Consider the following 20,884-nt stretch of genomic DNA (forward strand, 5'->3'; position numbering starts at 1 on the left):
GGACATCGCCAGTACTGACAACTCCATCCATAATTTTCAACCAACATACTTTGTGTAGATAGGGCCGAATCTGTAGTTAGACCAGAGCGGAACGGCTTCGAGAATGTGCTTACTACTGAACGAATCGGTGATTGAGTTTTGGCATTAGAAACTCTGATAGCGAATCGATGGCAAAATCCTGATCGAGTAAAGCCTCCTCTACACATCACCTTGTATGCAGGAGATTATTTGAGTTCTTGATTTGTATTCTGTGGACAGATTGCAGTTGATTGATGGTTTGATTGATTGAAATTGAAAAACTTGATTAACCTTAATTGATGCTGCAATGAAATGTTAAATTGATGTGTTCACAAAACTTTAGTTGATCTACTCGGCCTGTTGAACTGGAGGTCGAACCCAGATGATCTTGACCAGATCCTGCAAAGGCTGATGGAGGTCGAAGGTGGCGAGATAGTTAAAGTAGGTGCTCTGCTCTACTCATGTCACACTAACTTTTTAATATGATGCTATAAAATACAGACTTTTTCAGATAATTTTTAATGAGACTCTTACAATAAGCCTTGGGGGGCGGGGGGTGCACAGTTTCTCCAGGATACTCTTGATGCTCTGTTCAACATTATGATGGAGACTTCAGAAAAGGACACCTATGACACACTGGTGTTCAATGCCTTGGTGAGTTTCGGTATCCACTTGACATCTGTTATTTTTGGCAAGACTGCATTTCATCACATGATAAATTAGCATTTTCTTCAGTTCCTGGGTCTCTTTTTTCCCCCTAGGTTTTTGTTATCATGCTGATTGGTGACATCAAATTCCAGCACTTTAACCCAGTCCTTGAAACCTACATAAACAAGCACTTTAGTGCCACTTTGGCTTACATGTGAGTCCCTACCATCTTAAAATGCTCGCAATATGACACCCTTCATTTGTGTGATTCTCCACCTACCTTATGGTGTAATTATCATGAGAACTAAAGTTAAACTTATTTCCATTTTCAGGAAGCTTACCAGGGTGCTCAACCACTATGTGGGCCACGCGGAGGAGCCTGCTCTCACTGAGAAGCTCTATGCGGCACTCAAGGCTCTCAAGTATTTGTTCAGATTTATTGTCCAGTCTCGGATCCTCTACCTGAGGTATCTAAGGGCCGCTCACCCTCCCACTCATACTTTTGTTTTAGAGGATTAGCTTGTAATGTGATCCACCTTTGCAGGTTCTATGGAAACAGTGAAGATGGGGACGCTTTCTTCAACTCAATTCGCTCTCTGTTCCTGTCTTTCAACACTCTCATGGACAGACCACTTGATGAGGGAGTGAAAATAAAGGTATGATCTATTATGTTATTTTTTGGCTACAGCTAATGGCTGTAAGTTAACATACCACTCCATTTACTTTATGACTCGTCAAGTCAGGGCAGTGACGCACTGAGCGATGCTCCTCTGAACGGTCGCGCAGGGGTTTTGTCACAAGATTTCACACATAATGTGTTGAATCATAGCCAATCCAAATGAACAGAAGCTTTCACATTGGCAAAAAAATCAATTCCCAGATTTTCAAGCGAGCGGTATACAGCTGCCCGCAGCACGCCATCACGTGATAGAAAGTGCACAGATATTGTCTTTTACAACACTACTTAACCAAATTTGTAATTTCTTATATACCTGCAGATGAAATAGCAGAGGTTCTGAGAAAATGTACGCAAGAAGTGTACATCAAGCGCCGGTTACATTCAAGTGAATGGAGCGAGCCCTGTCTTTTAATATTTCCCCATTTTTGTCTTAATTCTCACCCACATCCAATCTCCGTAACAACCTACATCTTCCTTGAGTGACACTCTTATCATTTTATGGATTAAAAAAAGTGATACAGTAAAACGTATTGTGTGGAGAGCCTCAGGATGCAATACAGGCTTGCGCTGTTCACATCGCAGCTAGTCCATAAACTGAATCACCTAATGTTTGAGGATGATTTGCCACCTGTCATTTTTTGAAGCCTTTATGAATAGTTTAGAAACTCAATAGTCTGAAAAATAGGTTACCTCCTGGCATTGTCAGGCGGTTAAAGAAATGCTTCAACTTGATGACACCCTGTACTTTGTATTTTTAGGGGGCGATATTGAAATACCTCCCTGGCATCATTAATGATATCCAGACTGTCTTTGATCCTGTCGAGTTAAGGTAATTCTCAAGGGGGAATGCACAACTTGGAATAATATTTGTTTCCATTGTGAATTATTTTTCTCCCAATCCTGCTACTGTAAAGTTAACAACACACCATGTGAATTGTATGTTTGAGAGACAATTACAACATAGGAAGTGTACTCTCATTTTACAGCATTTTGCTGGCGAAGTTTATTGAGAGCATTCCCGACTCACAGCTTGTGCGTCAGAAGCTGGGCTGCATGTGCAAAATGGTGGAGAGTGACCTTTTCACGCAGCCAGGTAGGGTTTTTTTTTTTTTTAGCCTGATGCCACATTACAAAATTTTCCACAAGATGCATTGAACACATAAACCACCGCCTCATGCTCATATGACACTTTCACAGTCCCTAGGGGGACTAGAAATGGAGCATGTCATACTGTGAACACATTTCTCTGCTTTGTTTCCACAGATTGTCGGGATGTGCTTCTGCCACTTGTCAATGACCAGCTGAGTGGGCAGCTGGATGATCACTCCAGTAAACCTGACTACGAGGCCTGTGTCCAACTACTTAGCACTGTGTTGGACATCGTGGATCGCAAGGACGTGGTAAATAGTTACTCAAACAGATCAAAATGGCTGGCACCTCAGGATACAATTACATAAGCATCTTGTCAAAACAAGATTACAGGCACACACGGCCAGGGTTTATTGCTATACAGATAGAAGACACATGAAAAGAAAAGCCGAAATAGTCAAATGCTGCAGATTCCGTGCATAATTGAATGGCTATGCTGTAAAACACAAAAGTCCATGCGAAGGCGAAGAGACAAGCATTCACACTAATTTTGTTGCGCATTTGAAATATTTCTTTCTGGAGAAGGAATACTGACACGAAAGCTTTTACTCACATACCAAATATATTTAGTTTTGTAGTTGCTCTTTTGCGTTTGATAATTACCATGCCCTTCCAACTCGCCAGTTTCCTCTGTCATCCGTCAAATTCTTTTCTTACACATTTTGGTGTGGAGTAGGTTAAACATTTTGCTCTTGTCCATACTTACGGTTAATATGCATAGCATGTTACTCAAATAGAGTGGTGTAGAATATCATACGACCACAGTACTTTGCACTAAATGAATGCTTCTACCTGTAGTGCTATAAAGGTACATGAATGTGAATGTGTGAATGTATTCGTGCAGGGTCCGACCAGGGGGCACATTCAGCTGATAATGGAGCGCCTACTTCGCAGGGTTAATCGCACTGTCATAGGCATGGACAGATCGTCCCCACTCATAGTAAGTGTAATGTTACTGCAGGAATATGTCCTCAGGAAGTGCAGACATTTGTAACACTAAATGCTCTCTTTATGAAGACGAAAAATACCTCCCGTAAACTATATACTAACACTTGTTAAAATTTGCTTGAATAAAACACATAAGTGCTCTGAGTGTCCTTCTGTGTGGGACTGGGGAATTACTATGAATTAATGTAATGTAACAAATAACCTTCTCTGTGACAGGGCCACTATTTGTCCTGCATGACTGCAATCCTGAAGCAGATGGATGACATGCATTATGCCCATTATATTGGCACCTTTAAGACAAGACAGGATATCATTGTAAGTGTTGCGGTGCTGCCTTTGTTGCTAGTTGCTGTACGCCTCAGCCTTTAACACCCTTTCAATAATGGACATTAAACCACGCAGGCCACTTTCTACTCCTATAGAGATTATTGATTCTAAACATATCATGCAAATGATGGGAATGACTTGATAATCTCAGTTGGCCTCTAGTGGTTGGAACATGACGCGTGCCTGATGTGCAGCAATACTGGTCTTCAACTGGCGCTTACGATGACGCTTCTTCTATCATCAGGACTTTCTCATGGAGACATTCATCATGTTCAAGGACCTCATGGGGAAGGTATTCCCTGCTGACTGGATGATTATGAACCTGGTGCAGATGCAAGTCTTCCTGAGAGCCATAATCCAGTATTCTGATGTCCTCAACATGTATTTCTTAGACCAAGCACATTTTGAACTACAGGTGTGTTTTCACCTTTCAATTCAAGAGACTAATAATGTATCACGTTAAATGGTTTAGTATTTTAATGAAACCTATGTATCCTCCACAGCTGTGGAATAGTTACTTTCATTTGACCGTGGCATTCCTCACCCATAAGACACTGCAACTTGAGTCCTTCTCTCAAGAGAAACGCAACAAGATACTAAACAAGTGAGATTTTTGCATACCATCTTTAAACTTGAGGGGCTGAATTGGAATGAATTTCCAGCCCGAATGAGGAAAATATGTGCTCAACTGATTTACATTTGCAACAGATATGGTGATATGAGGAAGACCATTGGCTTTAAGATCAGAGATATGTGGTACAATCTTGGTGAGTATTTATTTACGACCATCTAATATTAGATTATTTTATCATATATTTTTGTGATTTTTTTGGGGGTGGTGAGGGGGCTGCAGTTACACAAGCAGAATAACAAGACAATGTTTTTATTGTTCAGTTTCACTGTACTGTTTTGTTTGCAACATTATTAAATTGCACTCCGCTTGTCGTGAGATGAAGATGCAGTTTATTGCCTTCTCAAATTATACACTTATTCTTTTGAGTGTTAATCTGTTTTCCTCTAGGCCCCCATAAAATGAAGTTCATCCCATCCATGGTCGGACCTATTTTGGAGGTCACCCTGGTGGCTGAGCCAGAGCTGAGGAAGGCCACAATTCCCATCTTTTTCGATATGATGCAGTGTGAGCACAATTTCAGCCCCGGGCGCACATTTGAAATGGTACAATCTCCAATCTTATGCACCATGTGTTTTCTTTAAATCAAAGTTTTTCGATACATCACGTGGTCTATTTGCCTGTAAGTGCCTGCATCCGCCATCCTTTTTTGTGCATCTTTTTTTTTTATTATCAGAACAAATACTACTTTTCACCAAGGAAGTGTAGCACAATTATGTAATTTGCCCATAATTTTCTTCTTTTCAGTTTGAAAATGAACTGATAACAAGACTGGATCAAGAGGTTGAAGGAGGTCAAGGAGATGAGCAGTACAAAGTCCTACTGGAGAAAACGTAATTTTTGTCACTTACGCTAAAAGGCAAATCTTTCTTTGCTAGCACATTTCCCTCAGGAACCGAATAGACACATATTTGGTCCGAAATTATTCACAGGTGAATTACAGATTTAGTTTTAGTATTTTATGTTGTTTTTTTTTGTTTTTTTGTTTTTTTTTAAGATTTGGTAAGTCAAAGCAATCAGCAACGATTAAAGAATTACAAAACTATTATTGTGATAACTCTTGCATCTATCATAAATAATAATACAGTAATAATAATGTGCAAATATATCAGATAGTGGGTCGGGGCAGCGTGACAAACCGTACGTATGGACCCACAGGTTACTGGAGCACTGCAGACGCCATAGATACCTGTCACAGTCAGGTGAAGAGCTGGCGCTTCTGCTGAGCAGCCTGCTGGAGAATCTCCTGGCATACCGCACCATCACACATGATGAAAGTCCTGAGCATCGCATGAGCTGCACTGTCAATGTGCTGGTACGGCCCATTCCTGTGTTCACACAACGGCTGACATGTTTGTCCCTGAACCAAAGCAGTTATTTGACATGACATTAGTTTGCTTTCTCTTTCAGAATTTCTACAAGGAAAAAAAGAGGGAAGACATTTACATCCGGTAAGTCAGGTAGCCCTTTTGTCATCTGGATGTTTTATTAAATGCTCCTTTTTGATGTGTTCTTATCACTAGGTACTTGTACAAGCTGCGGGATTTACACCTGGACTGTGAAAATTACACAGAGGCCTCATATACTCTCCTGTTACATGCTGAATTACTTGAGGTCTGTCATATTCAGATCTTACTTTTAACATTTTAAGATGTTGCTCTTACTTACACATCCGATGTATTGATTTTGTACCAGTGGTCTGACAAAACATGTGCACCTCATTTGATTCCCCGAGACGGGAAGCATGTGTGGACACAACAGGAGTTGAAAGAAAGACTCTTCCAGGAGATCATATGTTATTTGGACAAAGGCAAGGTGAGTATTGCTAATTCTGCCACTGTGCTCAATGTTTGGTCAATGTTTCAAAATTTAACATATCGACTTCAGGTTTCTTTGTTGTGCCGTTATTTGAATATTTCACACTAGGGCTGAATGATTTATTGTTTTTGGATCGAAATCGCGATTCCAGACAGTGCGATCATGCGTTCACCAAAATTTTGTTTTTCTGCAGCGTTCCTGTTGTATCAACTATAATCTCATAAAAACACCACCTTCTTTATTTTTCGATTAAGATCACCAATCAAAAGTAGCCTGCTACTCATGGCAGGTCAAAGGCGTTGAGCTGCTGCTTGCAAATTGAGAGGAATATTTAGCACCAACCGTACCCAGGCACAAGCTACGAGCTGCGTTTGCTAGCTGACACGGCTTAACCTTGCCCGTTGGCGCAGATCCTCTCTTCTAAATAACTAATGCTCGCCTTCATGGCAGCAAATAAGTAGCCTAATCATGCCTAACTGAGCAAGAGGGAACAGAAGAAGCCCGCGATAATCGCTAAGTTAATGTTGTGTCACCAAATAGCCGAAAACATGTTTTGGTGTACAATAATGGTTTTCACAGATGTCTGGCTGGAACCGTGTTTAAGAGCAACCAGCTATGAACACGAGGTAATTTAATAAGTGTCTCGAGAGAAATTAGTAAAGGGCAAGAACACACCCCCAAAACTCAAAAACGAATCTGTTAAATCAGCCAGGAGGAGGCACTAAAAAGCTCAAAATAATACTATCTGGTTACATCCATCATCCACTATCCCAACTGCTTATCCTCATGAGGGTCGGATTAAATATTTATGAAGTCATCTTTGTATTTGTGTTTGTTTGCTTTGTTTTGAACCCTACAGTGCCGAGTTATAGCAACATAATGATAGGTGTCAAAATAACATTCTTAGTTTTTTTTTTAATCAGTCTAGTTTTGCTAAGGAACTAGATTTATTTGTTTATTTATTTAATGTATTTATGGCAAAGATGAAAAAGTAGACATACGACATGAATACGCAATATTTTAATGAAAAGAGACAGAGAATAAATCGGACTTTTTCTGCCTCTTAACGGGAAATATTTACTTTTGACATGTAAATAACTTGCATTGTAATTTTTACACTTAGGTGGGTATCACGATAGGTACTATTAGTGTCAAGGGATTCAATATACAGTCAAACCTCGGTTTTCGAACGTCTCGGTTCTCGACCAATTCGGTTTTTGACCAAAAATTTTGAGTTTTTTATGCCTCAGATGACGAACAGATTTCGGTTCTCGAACAAACTGAGCGCACTTGAATGCACCATTTGACTCCTCTCTACCTGAGGAAGTGAGTGACGCTTGCTCAGGTAGAGGAGGAAGTGAAGCTTCCTTGTGTTGCTTTCCATTGTGAGCAGACGTGTTCAATAAACATTATTTTAAAAATAGCCTGTTTTCGGTTTTCGAACAATTTCGGTTTTCGAACAGCCTTCTGGAACAGATTATGGATGAAAACCGAGGTTTGACTGTATATTATGATATGAGCCATATTACTCTGCCCTCAGTCTCCATTTAAAACAAGGTAGCCTATGACAAAAGTGTGAAAAACTATTTCCATACGAAATTACATTTATGAACAGTGACCATGTAAGTTAGTGTCATAGAGTCGTAATTGTAAAAGTTGCTATGCATTGTCAATATCGCGCTGAATCTTTATTTTTTTATTTATTTTTATGGGGGGCGGGTGTGACGGCGGTGATTCGCAATTCAATCTTTTCCTGAAATCATTTAGCCCTGTTGCGTACTTTTGCTAATTAACGGATAGTCTGTGAAGCCATTAGCTATCTAACGGAAATCCATTTTATGATCCAGATGTGGGAGAAGGCTATTGAACTCGGCAAGGAGCTGGCCAAGATGCACGAGAGCCACATGTTTGACTTCATGGAGCTCAGCCAGCTGCTGGTAAGAAGCTCCATATGCATTCCATTTACACCCTGAACCAAATTCTATTACCGCTACAGAAAACAAATCCAAAAATAGTACATCCAAATGTATATGTAGGTGTGTGTGTGTGTGTGTGTGTGTGTGTGTGTGTGTGTGTGTGTGTGTGTGTGTGTGTGTGTGTGATGAATAATGGTGGGAATTTGTTTAAGGATGCCAGAGGCTGAAGTGCAATTAATTTCAAAACAGTCAAGGGCTTGTAGTGTGCATGTCAATGCAAGCACCCACACAATTTGATTCAAGTATATTTTGAAAAGCACTTATATTTATCAATATTAGCAGTTTAGTGCAATATTGGTTCAGTAGTGTGTTGTACACAAAGTGAAGCATGGTAGTAGGGATGGAAACAGTAGCCAGGGAGCATTTTGATCAATACGGCAGCAGTTGTTACTCTGCGGATGTGTGTGTCAAATTTAAATGTATTTTGAAGAATCCAGTTAATGGTGTGTTGTTTAACAAAGAAAAGAAAAATCACGCATAGTCAGTTTTGTTGTTGCTGTTTTTTGTCATCAACACAATTTTATTATGAGCAACTATGGTGCCTTGATATACAAGTGACGCAATTTGAGTTATGATTGGCTTTTTTCATCCTTTGACTTAACGAGCCTAAAAGTTAAAGGAAAAAAACACTTTTTGTGTCTGTTTGACTTGACAGTCGAATATTTAAATGATCTGAAAAAAAGTCAACTCTCTGGCCTCATCTTATGCCTGTAATTTTACCTTCATTTTATAATTTTTTTTATATTTCATATCTGACACTTGAAATGATTTTGAAACTTGTCATGCCACGCCAAAAATAGCCTGTCAGAGACAGCTGTGTCAAAAAGCTGCACTGAACTGTGTGTCAATCTTTGCTGTGCACGTTCACATACATTCAAATCGCACACGGAGTCTGCTACACACAGCACCCTTACGGGTATAGTCCTGGGTGTCTTATTTCACTCTGGTTAGCAACAACAACAAAAAAACGTTAAAAGGAAGGAATTGGATAGCGCTCTAAACAAATCAAGTGTACACATATGTAACGCTAGTATCCTAAACCGATGACTTAATCTCTGCACTTGGAAAACACAACACCTATGTTGCCGATATCACCAAGTCATGAGGAAAGTTTAGCACCTCTTACATTTTTAAGGGATTGCACTTTCCCAAAAATACAACATCGAACCGGTTACATTTCATCTTTGCAACTTTACAACTTGAACGAGTCGTACTACCAATGTAGCAGCTTTGACTAACGTCGTTTGTATGCAGTGTACGTAGTACCTGCAGTGTATGTCATGTGCACGTTAATGATGGTGATGAAGGGAGGAGTGGAGTGAGGCTTCATTAAAATCTTGTCAGCAGCTTGAAAATTGCCAAGTCCACCTTAAAATTTGCAATTCAAGCGGTGTATGATGTTAGGTCACTCAATTCACGTCACAAGGGGCATTTTGTCAGATATAATTAGTAAATATCCTTCAAAGAAGAGTCTTCAAACTGTTGTCAAAGTAAACATAATACAAGATAATCACACATGCATTGAAAGCAACCACAATTGTAACATACAAGGGATAACTCTCTGGACAATGGATATCTGAACACAAAGATTGCAAGATTACATGTAGACAGGCCATATTACAATAGTCACAAGCAGGTATTCTTTTTCCTCGGTAAATAACTAATATTAGTGCTGAACTGATGAGCTAAGAGGACTTGAGAGATTCCAGTGATGTCTTAAACTGTCCCCAGGTAGCCAATGTCCACACACCATAAATAGCAGCAGAATTGAAGGAGAAAGTGTGACCAAAACTGTTCAAATATTTTTAATTCCATTTAATTTTGTCCTTACTTGATGTTTTTATAAAGTATAGTATTGTAGAGTGCAAGTTCTCATTTAATTCATTGGGGGCAGGGGGGGGGGCTGATACTGATGAATGGCATTTCCATTCACTTCAGTCAGGAAAGAAGAATATGAACAAATTAAGCTTGTAATTCAAGGCACCACTGTATATTTGTAACCGAGGTTTGACTGTATATTATGATATGAGCCATATTACTCTGCCCTCAGTCTCCATTTAAAACAAGGTAGCCTATGCCAAAAGTGTGAAAAACTATTTCAATACGAAACGGCGGTGATTCGCAATTCAATCTTTTCCTGAAATCATTTAGCCCTGTTGCGTACTTTTGCTAATTAACGGATAGTCTGTGAAGCCATTAGCTATCTAACGGAAATCCATTTTATGATCCAGATGTGGGAGAAGGCTATTGAACTCGGCAAGGAGCTGGCCAAGATGCACGAGAGCCACATGTTTGACTTCATGGAGCTCAGCCAGCTGCTGGTAAGAAGCTCCATATGCATTCCATTTACACCCTGAACCAAATTCTATTACCGCTACAGAAAACAAATCCAAAAATAGTACATCCAAATGTATATGTAGGTGTGTGTGTGTGTGTGTGTGTGTGTGTGTGTGTGAGATGAATAATGGTGGGAATTTGTTTAAGGATGCCAGAGGCTGAAGTGCAATTAATTTCAAAACAGTCAAGGGCTTGTAGTGTGCATGTCAATGCAAGCACCCACACAATTTGATTCAAGTATTTTGAAAAATGCACTTATATTTATCAATATTAGCAGTTTAGTGCAATATTGGTTCAGTAGTGTGTTGTACCCAAAGTGAAGCATGGTAGTAGGGATGGAAACAGTAGCCAGGGAGCATTTTGATCAATACGGCAGCAGTTGTTACTCTGCGGATGTGTGTGTCAAATTTAAATGTATTTTGAAGAATCCAGTTAATGGTGTGTTGTTTAACAAAGAAAAGAAAAATCACGCATAGTCAGTTTTGTTGTTGCTGTTTTTTGTCATCAACACAATTTTATTATGAGCAACTATGGTGCCTTGATATACAAGTGACGCAATTTGAGTTATGATTGGCTTTTTTCATCCTTTGACTTAACGAGCCTAAAAGTTAAAGGAAAAAAACACTTTTTGTGTCTGTTTGACTTGACAGTCGAATATTTAAATGATCTGAAAAAAAGTCAACTCTCTGGCCTCATCTTATGCCTGTAATTTTACCTTCATTTTATAATTTTTTTTATATTTCATATCTGACACTTGAAATGATTTTGAAACTTGTCATGCCACGCCAAAAATAGCCTGTCAGAGACAGCTGTGTCAAAAAGCTGCACTGAACTGTGTGTCAATCTTTGCTGTGCACGTTCACATACATTCAAATCGCACACGGAGTCTGCTACACACAGCACCCTTACGGGTATAGTCCTGGGTGTCTTATTTCACTCTGGTTAGCAACAACAACAAAAAAACGTTAAAAGGAAGGAATTGGATAGCGCTCTAAACAAATCAAGTGTACACATATGTAACGCTAGTATCCTAAACCGATGACTTAATCTCTGCACTTGGAAAACACAACACCTATGTTGCCGATATCACCAAGTCATGAGGAAAGTTTAGCACCTCTTACATTTTTAAGGGATTGCACTTTCCCAAAAATACAACATCGAACCGGTTACATTTCATCTTTGCAACTTTACAACTTGAACGAGTCGTACTACCAATGTAGCAGCTTTGACTAACGTCGTTTGTATGCAGTGTACGTAGTACCTGCAGTGTATGTCATGTGCACGTTAATGATGGTGATGAAGGGAGGAGTGGAGTGAGGCTTCATTAAAATCTTGTCAGCAGCTTGAAAATTGCCAAGTCCACCTTAAAATTTGCAATTCAAGCGGTGTATGATGTTAGGTCACTCAATTCACGTCACAAGGGGCATTTTGTCAGATATAATTAGTAAATATCCTTCAAAGAAGAGTCTTCAAACTGTTGTCAAAGTAAACATAATACAAGATAATCACACATGCATTGAAAGCAACCACAATTGTAACATACAAGGGATAACTCTCTGGACAATGGATATCTGAACACAAAGATTGCAAGATTACATGTAGACAGGCCATATTACAATAGTCACAAGCAGGTATTCTTTTTCCTCGGTAAATAACTAATATTAGTGCTGAACTGATGAGCTAAGAGGACTTGAGAGATTCCAGTGATGTCTTAAACTGTCCCCAGGTAGCCAATGTCCACACACCATAAATAGCAGCAGAATTGAAGGAGAAAGTGTGACCAAAACTGTTCAAATATTTTTAATTCCATTTAATTTTGTCCTTACTTGATGTTTTTATAAAGTATAGTATTGTAGAGTGCAAGTTCTCATTTAATTCATTGGGGGCAGGGGGGGGGGCTGATACTGATGAATGGCATTTCCATTCACTTCAGTCAGGAAAGAAGAATATGAACAAATTAAGCTTGTAATTCAAGGCACCACTGTATATTTGTTAAAACACAAAGAGACGGACAACATATGTCAACATTTGAGTTTTGTCTTGCAGAAAAAACAAGCAGAGTTCTATGAAAAAATAATGCATGCCATGCGACCACAGCCAGAGTACTTTGCTGTTGGATACTACGGCCTTGGATTCCCTTCTTTCCTCAGGGTAAGAAACGATGAATAAACATACAATTTTATGTATTTAATGAACTGGCTCTTTGAAATACGTTGTTTTTTTTTAAGCTGTGCAATTATGCTCTAATGATTTCAACTCCTTGATGATTCAAGAGCCATGCCACAATGACGTCAATCTATACTTCAGTATATTGTTTTTTTCCCCTTCTATAAAGTGCAAAGTTTAGCTATTTTTTTAATGGCCTTTGGTTGACCTATCAAAAAATACCGAGCCCACTTTTATTAAAACTATAACATTTGGGTGCAAATGCATTTCTGAAAGGGCATCCTAGTTTGAATGAGTTCTAATGTTTCTCAGTACTTCTTTTTCATTCCAGAACAAGATGTTCATCTACAGAGGCAAAGAGTATGAGTGGCTCGAAGACTTCAGTTTAAAGCTACTCTCTCAGTTCCCAAACGCTGTTCGCATGACCAGCACAGCGCCCCCTGGAGACAACATCAGCAACTCTCCTGGACAGTGTATCCTTGCATTAGAGAAAACTGCTGAGGTCAATCAAAGTGTCCAAAATGTCTGGCTAAAATAAATCCTTGGGAGCTTTTCTTTAGGAAACCAGGGCTTGGTTGGATGAACAGTACAGTCAATTACTGTGAAACCTCAAGAGAACACTTTAAAAACAAAAATAAAACCAGCACTCTGTTTTTTTATTGTCTTTATTTTAAGTTTTCTTTATTTATTGGCTGTTGTGAGTTTTGGGGGAGAAAGTACAGGGCTCTCAGTATTCTAACAACTACAGTCATTGTAATGGTGCAGTGATAGATATTCAGTCTGTTTTTCTTTGTTTCTATGTCGTCAAACTATGTCTATGTTTAGACCCACCCGGTGTGTGGCACAAGGAAGTTTGGGCACCACTGATCTGGAGAATAGCGGTCACACCCCCGTTTATGAATGATGGACCTTTAAACATGTTATGACCACAATATTCTCAGTTATGACCAAAATATTTTGATTACATTTATTTATTGGATTTATTTCGTGCAGGAAAAAAACATGCTCTCCTTATAAGTGTAGTGTAGAGCAGAGTGGTGCTCACATCCAGAGCGGCAACAACACGTCCACAATGTAAGGTATTTTCATATTTAAGGTATGCGATATTTTTCAAATGGATTTCAATGACATTCACAAGTCTTCGGAAAACTCCATGCTCCGTGATTTCCAGACTTCACCGAATCACACCACTTCGTTGGTTGCGCACAAATGTCTAAGTTACACATGGGGAAACCTTTCAGCTGTGTCCCTAGTCCAGAGAGGAGTCTGCATATAATGAAAAAATGATTCACCGCCATTTGACTGTCCTTCCACAGTACTAGTTGTCTTTCTCCTTAGTCGAACCTCAGACATCCAGTGTTTTACTGTCAAGCCAGTGCTCGTCGTACCAGACCAGTTTAAAGACAAGGGTGTTCCAGAGCAGATATTAAAGTGATTAAGAGTTCCTTTAACCACAACAGATTTTTAAGGTCTTGCCATCAAATCACCAACTCTCTGTTCTTGCAGTTATTACCGAACCAATGAAGTGGACCAATTCCAGTATTCTCGGCCCTTCAGAAAAGGTGAAAAGGATCCAGACAATGAGTTTGCAGTGAGTGCGGTTTGATGTTCTTATTCATATAATATTTGAAATCACATGTCCACAAATTCTCTGAAATGCATAAACAACCCTTTTTGTACATGAATCACTATTTAAGTTCTCCCCCACAGACCATGTGGATTGAGAGAACCACTTATTTAACTGCCTATCACTTCCCTGGGATTCTGAAATGGTTTGAAGTCAAATCTGTCTCCGTGGTAAGAAACGGCCTCATGTTGTTTTCCTGTCCAAAGGGTTAGCATTGCTTTCACTTATTCTTTCACCTATTTCCAAAACACTCTCACCATGTACAGGAGGAGATCAGTCCTTTGGAGAATGCCATAGAGACCATGGAGATGGCCAATGAAAAGCTGAGTAACCTGGTGCAGCAGCAAGCCTGTGACCGCTCACTGTCCATCAACCCACTCTCCATGATGCTCAGTGGCATCGTTGATCCGGCAGTCATGGGTGGCTTCTCCAATTATGAGAAGGTTTGCGCCTCTGTTCTGCCACGACACTGCTCACCGCATTCTTTGTGATTTTTAGCCGTGTTATGTGCAAGTGTGTGTGTGTGTGTGTGTGTGTGTGTGTGTGTGTGTGTGTGTGTGTTTGTGTGTGTGTGTGTGTATAAAATAATTGCTTGGGGCCTTAATTTGGTCAGCGGTGCCCCTGTGTATACTGTAGTGTCAAGGAAGGTCGGAGGGGACGCTACACTGCACACAGACTGAACGTTAGCCTGCCATGACGAATGGAAAACATTGTCGTTGGTGCTTGAAGATGGGCCAGCAGCAGTATACAAGTCTGCTGTATGGGAGCAATTTGCACAACAGTAAAAAAAAAAAAAAAAAAAATTGTTGATTGTTGTGATTATGGACAACTGGAGACTTGCTTGTGACTTGCACATGTGTGACTTTCTCCCACCTCTGGTAAATACACTTCAAGTGTATGTTTAATTCCTAACCCCAATAAAAAGAAGGACCATGAGTTATTAATGGCCTCGAGCCTGCTCTGTTCACAAGGGGACTGCTGTAGCTTATTTGTCACGATGTTGAAACATCCTGCATCGAATGTAGCTTGGGGCAACATTTGACGGGTGCATGTTTATGATTCTTTAAAACAGTCTGTCCTCTTTAGGCCTTCTTTACGGACACCTACATTCACGAACACCCAGAAGACCATGAGCGTATTGAGGTCCTGAAACAGCTCATTGCCCTGCAGGTAAATCTTTGCACCAGCTTTCTCACTGACACGGGTCTTAAAGCACACAATGTTGCGTCACACTTGACCGCCCGTCTTGCCCCTCCAGATCCCTGTCCTGGCAGATGGCATTCGCATCCATGGGGAGAAAACGACAGAGCAGCTGAAGCCCTTACACAACCGCCTGGTTACTTGCTTCCAGGACCTTCGGGAGAAAGTAGAGAAGCATTACGGCGTCATAACCTTGGTGTGTTGCCAGATGCACACTCAATTTTAAAGGAAGAAAAAACGCAAACGTGATCCGTTGGCCCTCTTTCCTTCCTACCGCCCTGTTCACATTCAACGCACAATCAACATTGTTTTAGTCCCGGCTAATACGTTTTCGCCAGTGCTTTGCGGCTTTCATTTTTTTCCACCATCGATGTGGCCTTCGCCTGCCAACATTCCCTCATGAGGCTTAATCCTATTTGTGTGTCCCAGCCCTGCTCTCTCACAGAGAGAAAGAAGAGTCGCGTGGGCTCGGTGGTGATGCCCTACATCCTGTCCTCCACACTGCGCCGCATGTCCACTGTCTCAACCCTCTCCAATGCCTCCTCGGCCCTTTCCAGCGGCTCTATATCCTCCGACGGACCTTCAGGCATTTCCTCCCAAGAGTCAGTCCTCGTACTCCCTCATTAGGCCCTTTTGTCTCCCTTAGCCAGTGTCCCTGTTCCCCCTAACTGATCATGGGGCCACGCCTCTCTTCATTGGTGGTTTTTGCAACCTCTTATCTCCACCCTTTTTCATCCTCCCGCTTCTTTTTCTCTTTCCCCACGATTCCCAACCAGTTCCTTGTTGTCCCGCCCCAGCGATCGCCGGACCTCAGTGTTGTCCCGCTCAGAGGAGGACAACAGGATCGCGAGAAAGAACAGGAAGGAGTGGAGTGTGAGCAAGTCTCAGGTCCTGCTGGAGAGACAGTCGGATGCGGATGAGGTGAGTACTTGTTTCATTTCGTGAACCCGTGCCATAATCATATTGTTTATTATTATTATTATTATTATTGTGTTATCCACCTGTGAGTTGGGGGTAGCTCAAAGTCTCTGCTTCATGAAAACTCTCACCTTTGTTTTACACTTTAATCCCAGAGTCCTGCGGAGAAGCAGCAGCGACCCAAGAGTTTACAACTGGGCGACAGACGACTGACGCTCTCCTTGTTCCAGGGTGTCTCGTCCCAGCTCAGCCTGTCCAACCCACTCAGTCCTCTACCTGCCTCTCCTCACACGCCTCTCACACCACGCAGCTCAAGTATGGAACACAAACTACCGCTCTGACACACACACGCACACACACACACACACACACACACACACACACACCACTGCCTGTCATCATTTCATTTTCTGTCAGTCATGACGGATATAGCTACCTTGTGTAAGCGCATTCTGCTCTAAAGCCCAAATTAGGCCTCACACACACGCATATTCACAGATGCATGCTGTCTGGATTGGGATCATTTTCTCTCTCATGTGGTAGGTTTTTCATCGCTGCTCAGTGACAATGATGCCAACACCATTGACACCCCAGGGACCCCCCCACCAATGCCTCCAAAGAAACACCCGCATGAGATTGACATCGCTGCCTTCTCTTCAGAGGTGCATCTGCTCAAAGCAAATGCCATCCCACCCACTAATGCATATTTAATGGCATATAAACGCTTAAATATTCAGAAATATAACACCACTCTCTGCTTCCTTGCAGTTCATTCCTCCGCTGCCAGTGAAAATTGATAGCAAGCCTCCACCACCGCCTCCCAAAACCCGGAAGTCCATGTTCCCCTCATATGAGCACAGCCCCCAGTAGGGCCACACAGACCATCAAGCTGCCGCTTCTTCCATGCAATGCTGTGATAAAGTACAGCTTCATTTGTGAGACGGTGGGACGGCACAGTTCACAACAGATGCAGGACCATCTAAGTGATGTATTTACAATTTTCAGAGGTCTTTTTCACAACCCTCAATGAAAGATAATGTGGAATACTATTTTGGGTGCCGCCAGTTTTTATGAAATTGTTCGATTTGATTTGTTTCTCGATCACAGAGATCAAGCTTGACGCTGCTTAGAGGCATTCCGTATTTCAACAGGTAAAAGCTGTATTACGTACTTAACGTTAATCATGAGCAGGGAAAACAATTTAGAGCTAACTGTGTGTTGTAGTTTGTGCGTGCAATTGCGGTGTGGGTGTTAGAGCTAAAACTTTATGTTTCAGAGACACTGGATGGCATTATTGAATGTGATACACATTTATTGTTTGTTTTTGATGCGGATGCTGTAATTGTTTGCCTTCAAGCAGCATCATGTTGGTGCTTTTTATTCAAAGGAATAGTTTGAAATTTTTTTTGGATGAAAATGTTCTTTCTTGAAAACATCAATACACTGCAGAGTATTTTTATGGGCCAAAAACTAAATCTCGCCTGGGCCACTTGGTGTACCTTATAGCGTCTGACTGAAAACTGTGATTCCTGCTCATACCATATGAATATTCTATTTCATTTCCAATTTCATTTGACAACGTTGATGGTTGGCTAGGACATGCAACTCGAGCTACAGTTGTGCTTGCAAAAAAAAAAAACCAAAACGTTTGAGCATCTGATATCGAGCTGTGTGCAGTCATCATCTTTTTACTCAACAGTTTCGCAAAGCTAACGGGCTCCCTGCTGCATGTACGCCACACGTAAAATATCAAACTATTCCTTTGAAGAATCCAAAACACTGTATAGTACAAACACGGAGGCCTTTTGAAGTTCAGATTTATCTTCATGTCTCCATGAATTTCCTGGTTCTTCCTGAAATTAACTTATTGTTGTTCGTTGTATTTCAATATTTCTGTTGTATTGCAAATCCAGTGTGAAAAGATGTTTTTTCTTTTTTCGCATATTACATTGCATCATATATTTCATCATGCTATACATGTATTTACCGCCAAATTGTGTGTGCCAAAACAATGCCATGGAAACAATGAAAGTTGCCAGTATTTAAATTTAAATGTTAGTTTTTTTAAATGGTTTCAAGAGGATTAGATTTTTTTTCTACTGCACACAGATGAATATACATTTGAACAACTGTTTCATAGAATGATTTTATACGCTCTTGTTGAATCCATAAAATTAAAAACTTTCTGCAAACTTATAAACATATCTCTTACTCTATGCTACTGTTACCATACCAACCAGAGTTCTTTATTCCTATTCAAGGTTACAGCATCTAAGATGCCGCTGCACTGAGACTGATGTGTTTCAAATACAATTAGTGTAGGTGATGGAAAATGCTACCGGATAAGCTAACACTAACCTTCAAGCTGTTGGATGTCTACAGGGAGGAGTTTATAGGATGTTTATTGCAAGTTGTTTGATGGGTCTTCTCTTTATACATTTGGATTGCTAATGACCTATTCCTTAATGACAGAGTGTGCCACAGGATGGCACTCTTGGTTGCGTTTCCCATGACAAACAACTATTCCAAGTGATATTGACCCAAGCAGACAGATGTTAGCCTGGCTTGCCGTAGCCCCATGTACCTGGAACGATGCCATGGAGTCCACCACCTGTATTTTATACCACTCCACTTGGAACTTGATGCCGTCGTCAATCTTAGGATATCAATCTGAGTCCAAAGGACGAATGGATCATTAAGTGACGAAGCAAGCCACTTGGTCACAACTTGTGGAAATGTGGCTGTTGAAGAGGCAGCATTTACTGTCTTTTTAGCATGACTTGGGTGGAAAATGTACAACTTGACTGTATCGTTGAACTCCAGTGCTCACGGGCCGATGTCTTGCTTGTTTTACACATTTCCCTTCTTCAACACACTTCATTCAAATGATCAGGCTCTTGCAGAGCTTGGGGATGAGCTGCTCATTGGAATCCAGCGTGTTGTGAGAGGCAAACATCTAAAACGTGCAGGATACTGGCCCACGAGGACTGGAGTTTGACACCTGTGGTTGATTCTGTCCTGTCGATCTTGAGCAACTCCATTAAATTACATTTTGAATATGTAAAATGTATGCATGTCATAAAATCAAACTAATCAATCAACTAATTTAAAGAACTATAATGATGTGACCGATATTCCTATGCACTGACCAGTGATAATGTTACAGCTTTCCCAATACTGTAATGGTATCCAACACAAGTGCTGGATAAAATAGCAATGCACTGAAAATGTTCACTTTTGATTCTCACTGTCACAAAAATATTATTTTAATCATGTTTATTTTGGCTGATGCTTGTGATGGTGTGGAACTTCGAACGAGGTGTGTGAGCTCTGTTTTGATTTGTGTTTAAAATACCAAAAACTACCAGTCAATTGCACACAGAAAATGGGCATGAAAAGACCCATCTACATCACCATTTGGATATTATTATTCGTGCTTGTATGTTCTTCTGTTGATCCAAAGTGAGGCTTAGCTCCACTCCAACCGATAAAGACAATAAATGATGGAGGCTGTGGCCTTGGTATGATTGAACTGCTCTCAACAAAAGAAAATGCGGCCTTCCGTTGGCTTGCTGGAGGCATCGCAGGCATCTGGGATTAGCTCATCTCTGAACCTCAGTGGGTGGTGCCACAGGGTGTAAACCATTCGAGTATGGCAAATATGTTTTATTTCCGAGTTGCTGAGGGTAGATTTGTTCACCATGAGGGCACTGTTCAGGAACACCAGGGGTCTCTCTCTCTCTCACTCTCACTCATTCACTCACTCACTCACACACACCAGCCCACTATCGAGCATTTACATCTGCTTTCACTTATAATATATAAACTGCGTGTCCGTATTTTTACTGTTGAGTGTTTTGCTGAGGGTGCTATCTGCTGACCTGAAGAAGAACTCTTGAACCTTCTTTGATTTAAACAACTAAAAAAAAAAAAAACATTCACGCTGTGGGTAGCTCGTGTTTTATTAATATGCTCTGTGCCCTCAATGTCACATGTATTTTTCAACATTTTTGGAGGGGCCTAACACTGTCCGGCCCACTATGCTTGTGCTTCAGTTATATGCGCCAATGAAATATTTACATTGACAGGTTCTGTGTGATGAGCACGTGATCCGAATAGTGAACACTTCATTTGGTGGCTGTGATGTGTGCACAGTAGATCTACTCCCTGCAGATTGTTTGTCAAATTTCACGCAAAACGTGAAATGACAGATACATGCATACACAGAGCAAAAATAAGTATGCGCCGACACATCATTTCTTAATATTCATCACACATTCACTGTTTGCCCTAATGTAATAGAACTCAACTCTTTTTTTTGCCCAGACAAATATGGAGTGACAGGCAATTAGATGCATCCATCCATCCATCCATCCATCCATCCATCCATCCATCTATCTATTCATTTTCCCTACCGCTCATCTTGCTCAGGGTCCCGTGAA

General features: G+C 40.7%; 1 protein-coding gene across 1 annotated transcript in view; it reads left to right on the plus strand.

Annotated features, from left to right (window-relative positions):
* dock5 (dedicator of cytokinesis 5) overlaps nucleotides 1-18,637 on the plus strand; it is a 39,144-nt gene extending 20,507 nt beyond the window's left edge. Inside the window, exons 19-51 of the mRNA XM_019862785.1 lie at nucleotides 362-459; nucleotides 583-672; nucleotides 780-880; nucleotides 999-1,133; nucleotides 1,211-1,322; nucleotides 2,104-2,174; nucleotides 2,332-2,438; nucleotides 2,609-2,745; nucleotides 3,339-3,434; nucleotides 3,659-3,757; nucleotides 4,014-4,184; nucleotides 4,273-4,373; nucleotides 4,478-4,536; nucleotides 4,791-4,945; nucleotides 5,148-5,233; nucleotides 5,559-5,715; nucleotides 5,811-5,851; nucleotides 5,924-6,014; nucleotides 6,096-6,215; nucleotides 8,066-8,155; nucleotides 12,578-12,682; nucleotides 13,029-13,170; nucleotides 14,047-14,128; nucleotides 14,204-14,288; nucleotides 14,408-14,494; nucleotides 14,591-14,767; nucleotides 15,411-15,494; nucleotides 15,583-15,720; nucleotides 15,954-16,126; nucleotides 16,301-16,445; nucleotides 16,598-16,757; nucleotides 16,986-17,104; nucleotides 17,211-18,637. Of these exons, the coding sequence (XP_019718344.1) occupies nucleotides 362-459; nucleotides 583-672; nucleotides 780-880; nucleotides 999-1,133; nucleotides 1,211-1,322; nucleotides 2,104-2,174; nucleotides 2,332-2,438; nucleotides 2,609-2,745; nucleotides 3,339-3,434; nucleotides 3,659-3,757; nucleotides 4,014-4,184; nucleotides 4,273-4,373; nucleotides 4,478-4,536; nucleotides 4,791-4,945; nucleotides 5,148-5,233; nucleotides 5,559-5,715; nucleotides 5,811-5,851; nucleotides 5,924-6,014; nucleotides 6,096-6,215; nucleotides 8,066-8,155; nucleotides 12,578-12,682; nucleotides 13,029-13,170; nucleotides 14,047-14,128; nucleotides 14,204-14,288; nucleotides 14,408-14,494; nucleotides 14,591-14,767; nucleotides 15,411-15,494; nucleotides 15,583-15,720; nucleotides 15,954-16,126; nucleotides 16,301-16,445; nucleotides 16,598-16,757; nucleotides 16,986-17,104; nucleotides 17,211-17,312 (3,716 nt within the window). The 3' untranslated portion in view covers nucleotides 17,313-18,637. The remainder of the gene's footprint in view (nucleotides 1-361; nucleotides 460-582; nucleotides 673-779; nucleotides 881-998; nucleotides 1,134-1,210; nucleotides 1,323-2,103; nucleotides 2,175-2,331; nucleotides 2,439-2,608; nucleotides 2,746-3,338; nucleotides 3,435-3,658; nucleotides 3,758-4,013; nucleotides 4,185-4,272; nucleotides 4,374-4,477; nucleotides 4,537-4,790; nucleotides 4,946-5,147; nucleotides 5,234-5,558; nucleotides 5,716-5,810; nucleotides 5,852-5,923; nucleotides 6,015-6,095; nucleotides 6,216-8,065; nucleotides 8,156-12,577; nucleotides 12,683-13,028; nucleotides 13,171-14,046; nucleotides 14,129-14,203; nucleotides 14,289-14,407; nucleotides 14,495-14,590; nucleotides 14,768-15,410; nucleotides 15,495-15,582; nucleotides 15,721-15,953; nucleotides 16,127-16,300; nucleotides 16,446-16,597; nucleotides 16,758-16,985; nucleotides 17,105-17,210) is intronic.
* Nucleotides 18,638-20,884: the final 2,247 nt, after the last annotated feature.

This window comes from Hippocampus comes, unplaced genomic scaffold (genome assembly GCF_001891065.2).
Source record: "Hippocampus comes isolate QL1 unplaced genomic scaffold, H_comes_QL1_v1.1 scaffold147, whole genome shotgun sequence".
Taxonomy (NCBI): Eukaryota; Metazoa; Chordata; class Actinopteri; order Syngnathiformes; family Syngnathidae; genus Hippocampus; species Hippocampus comes.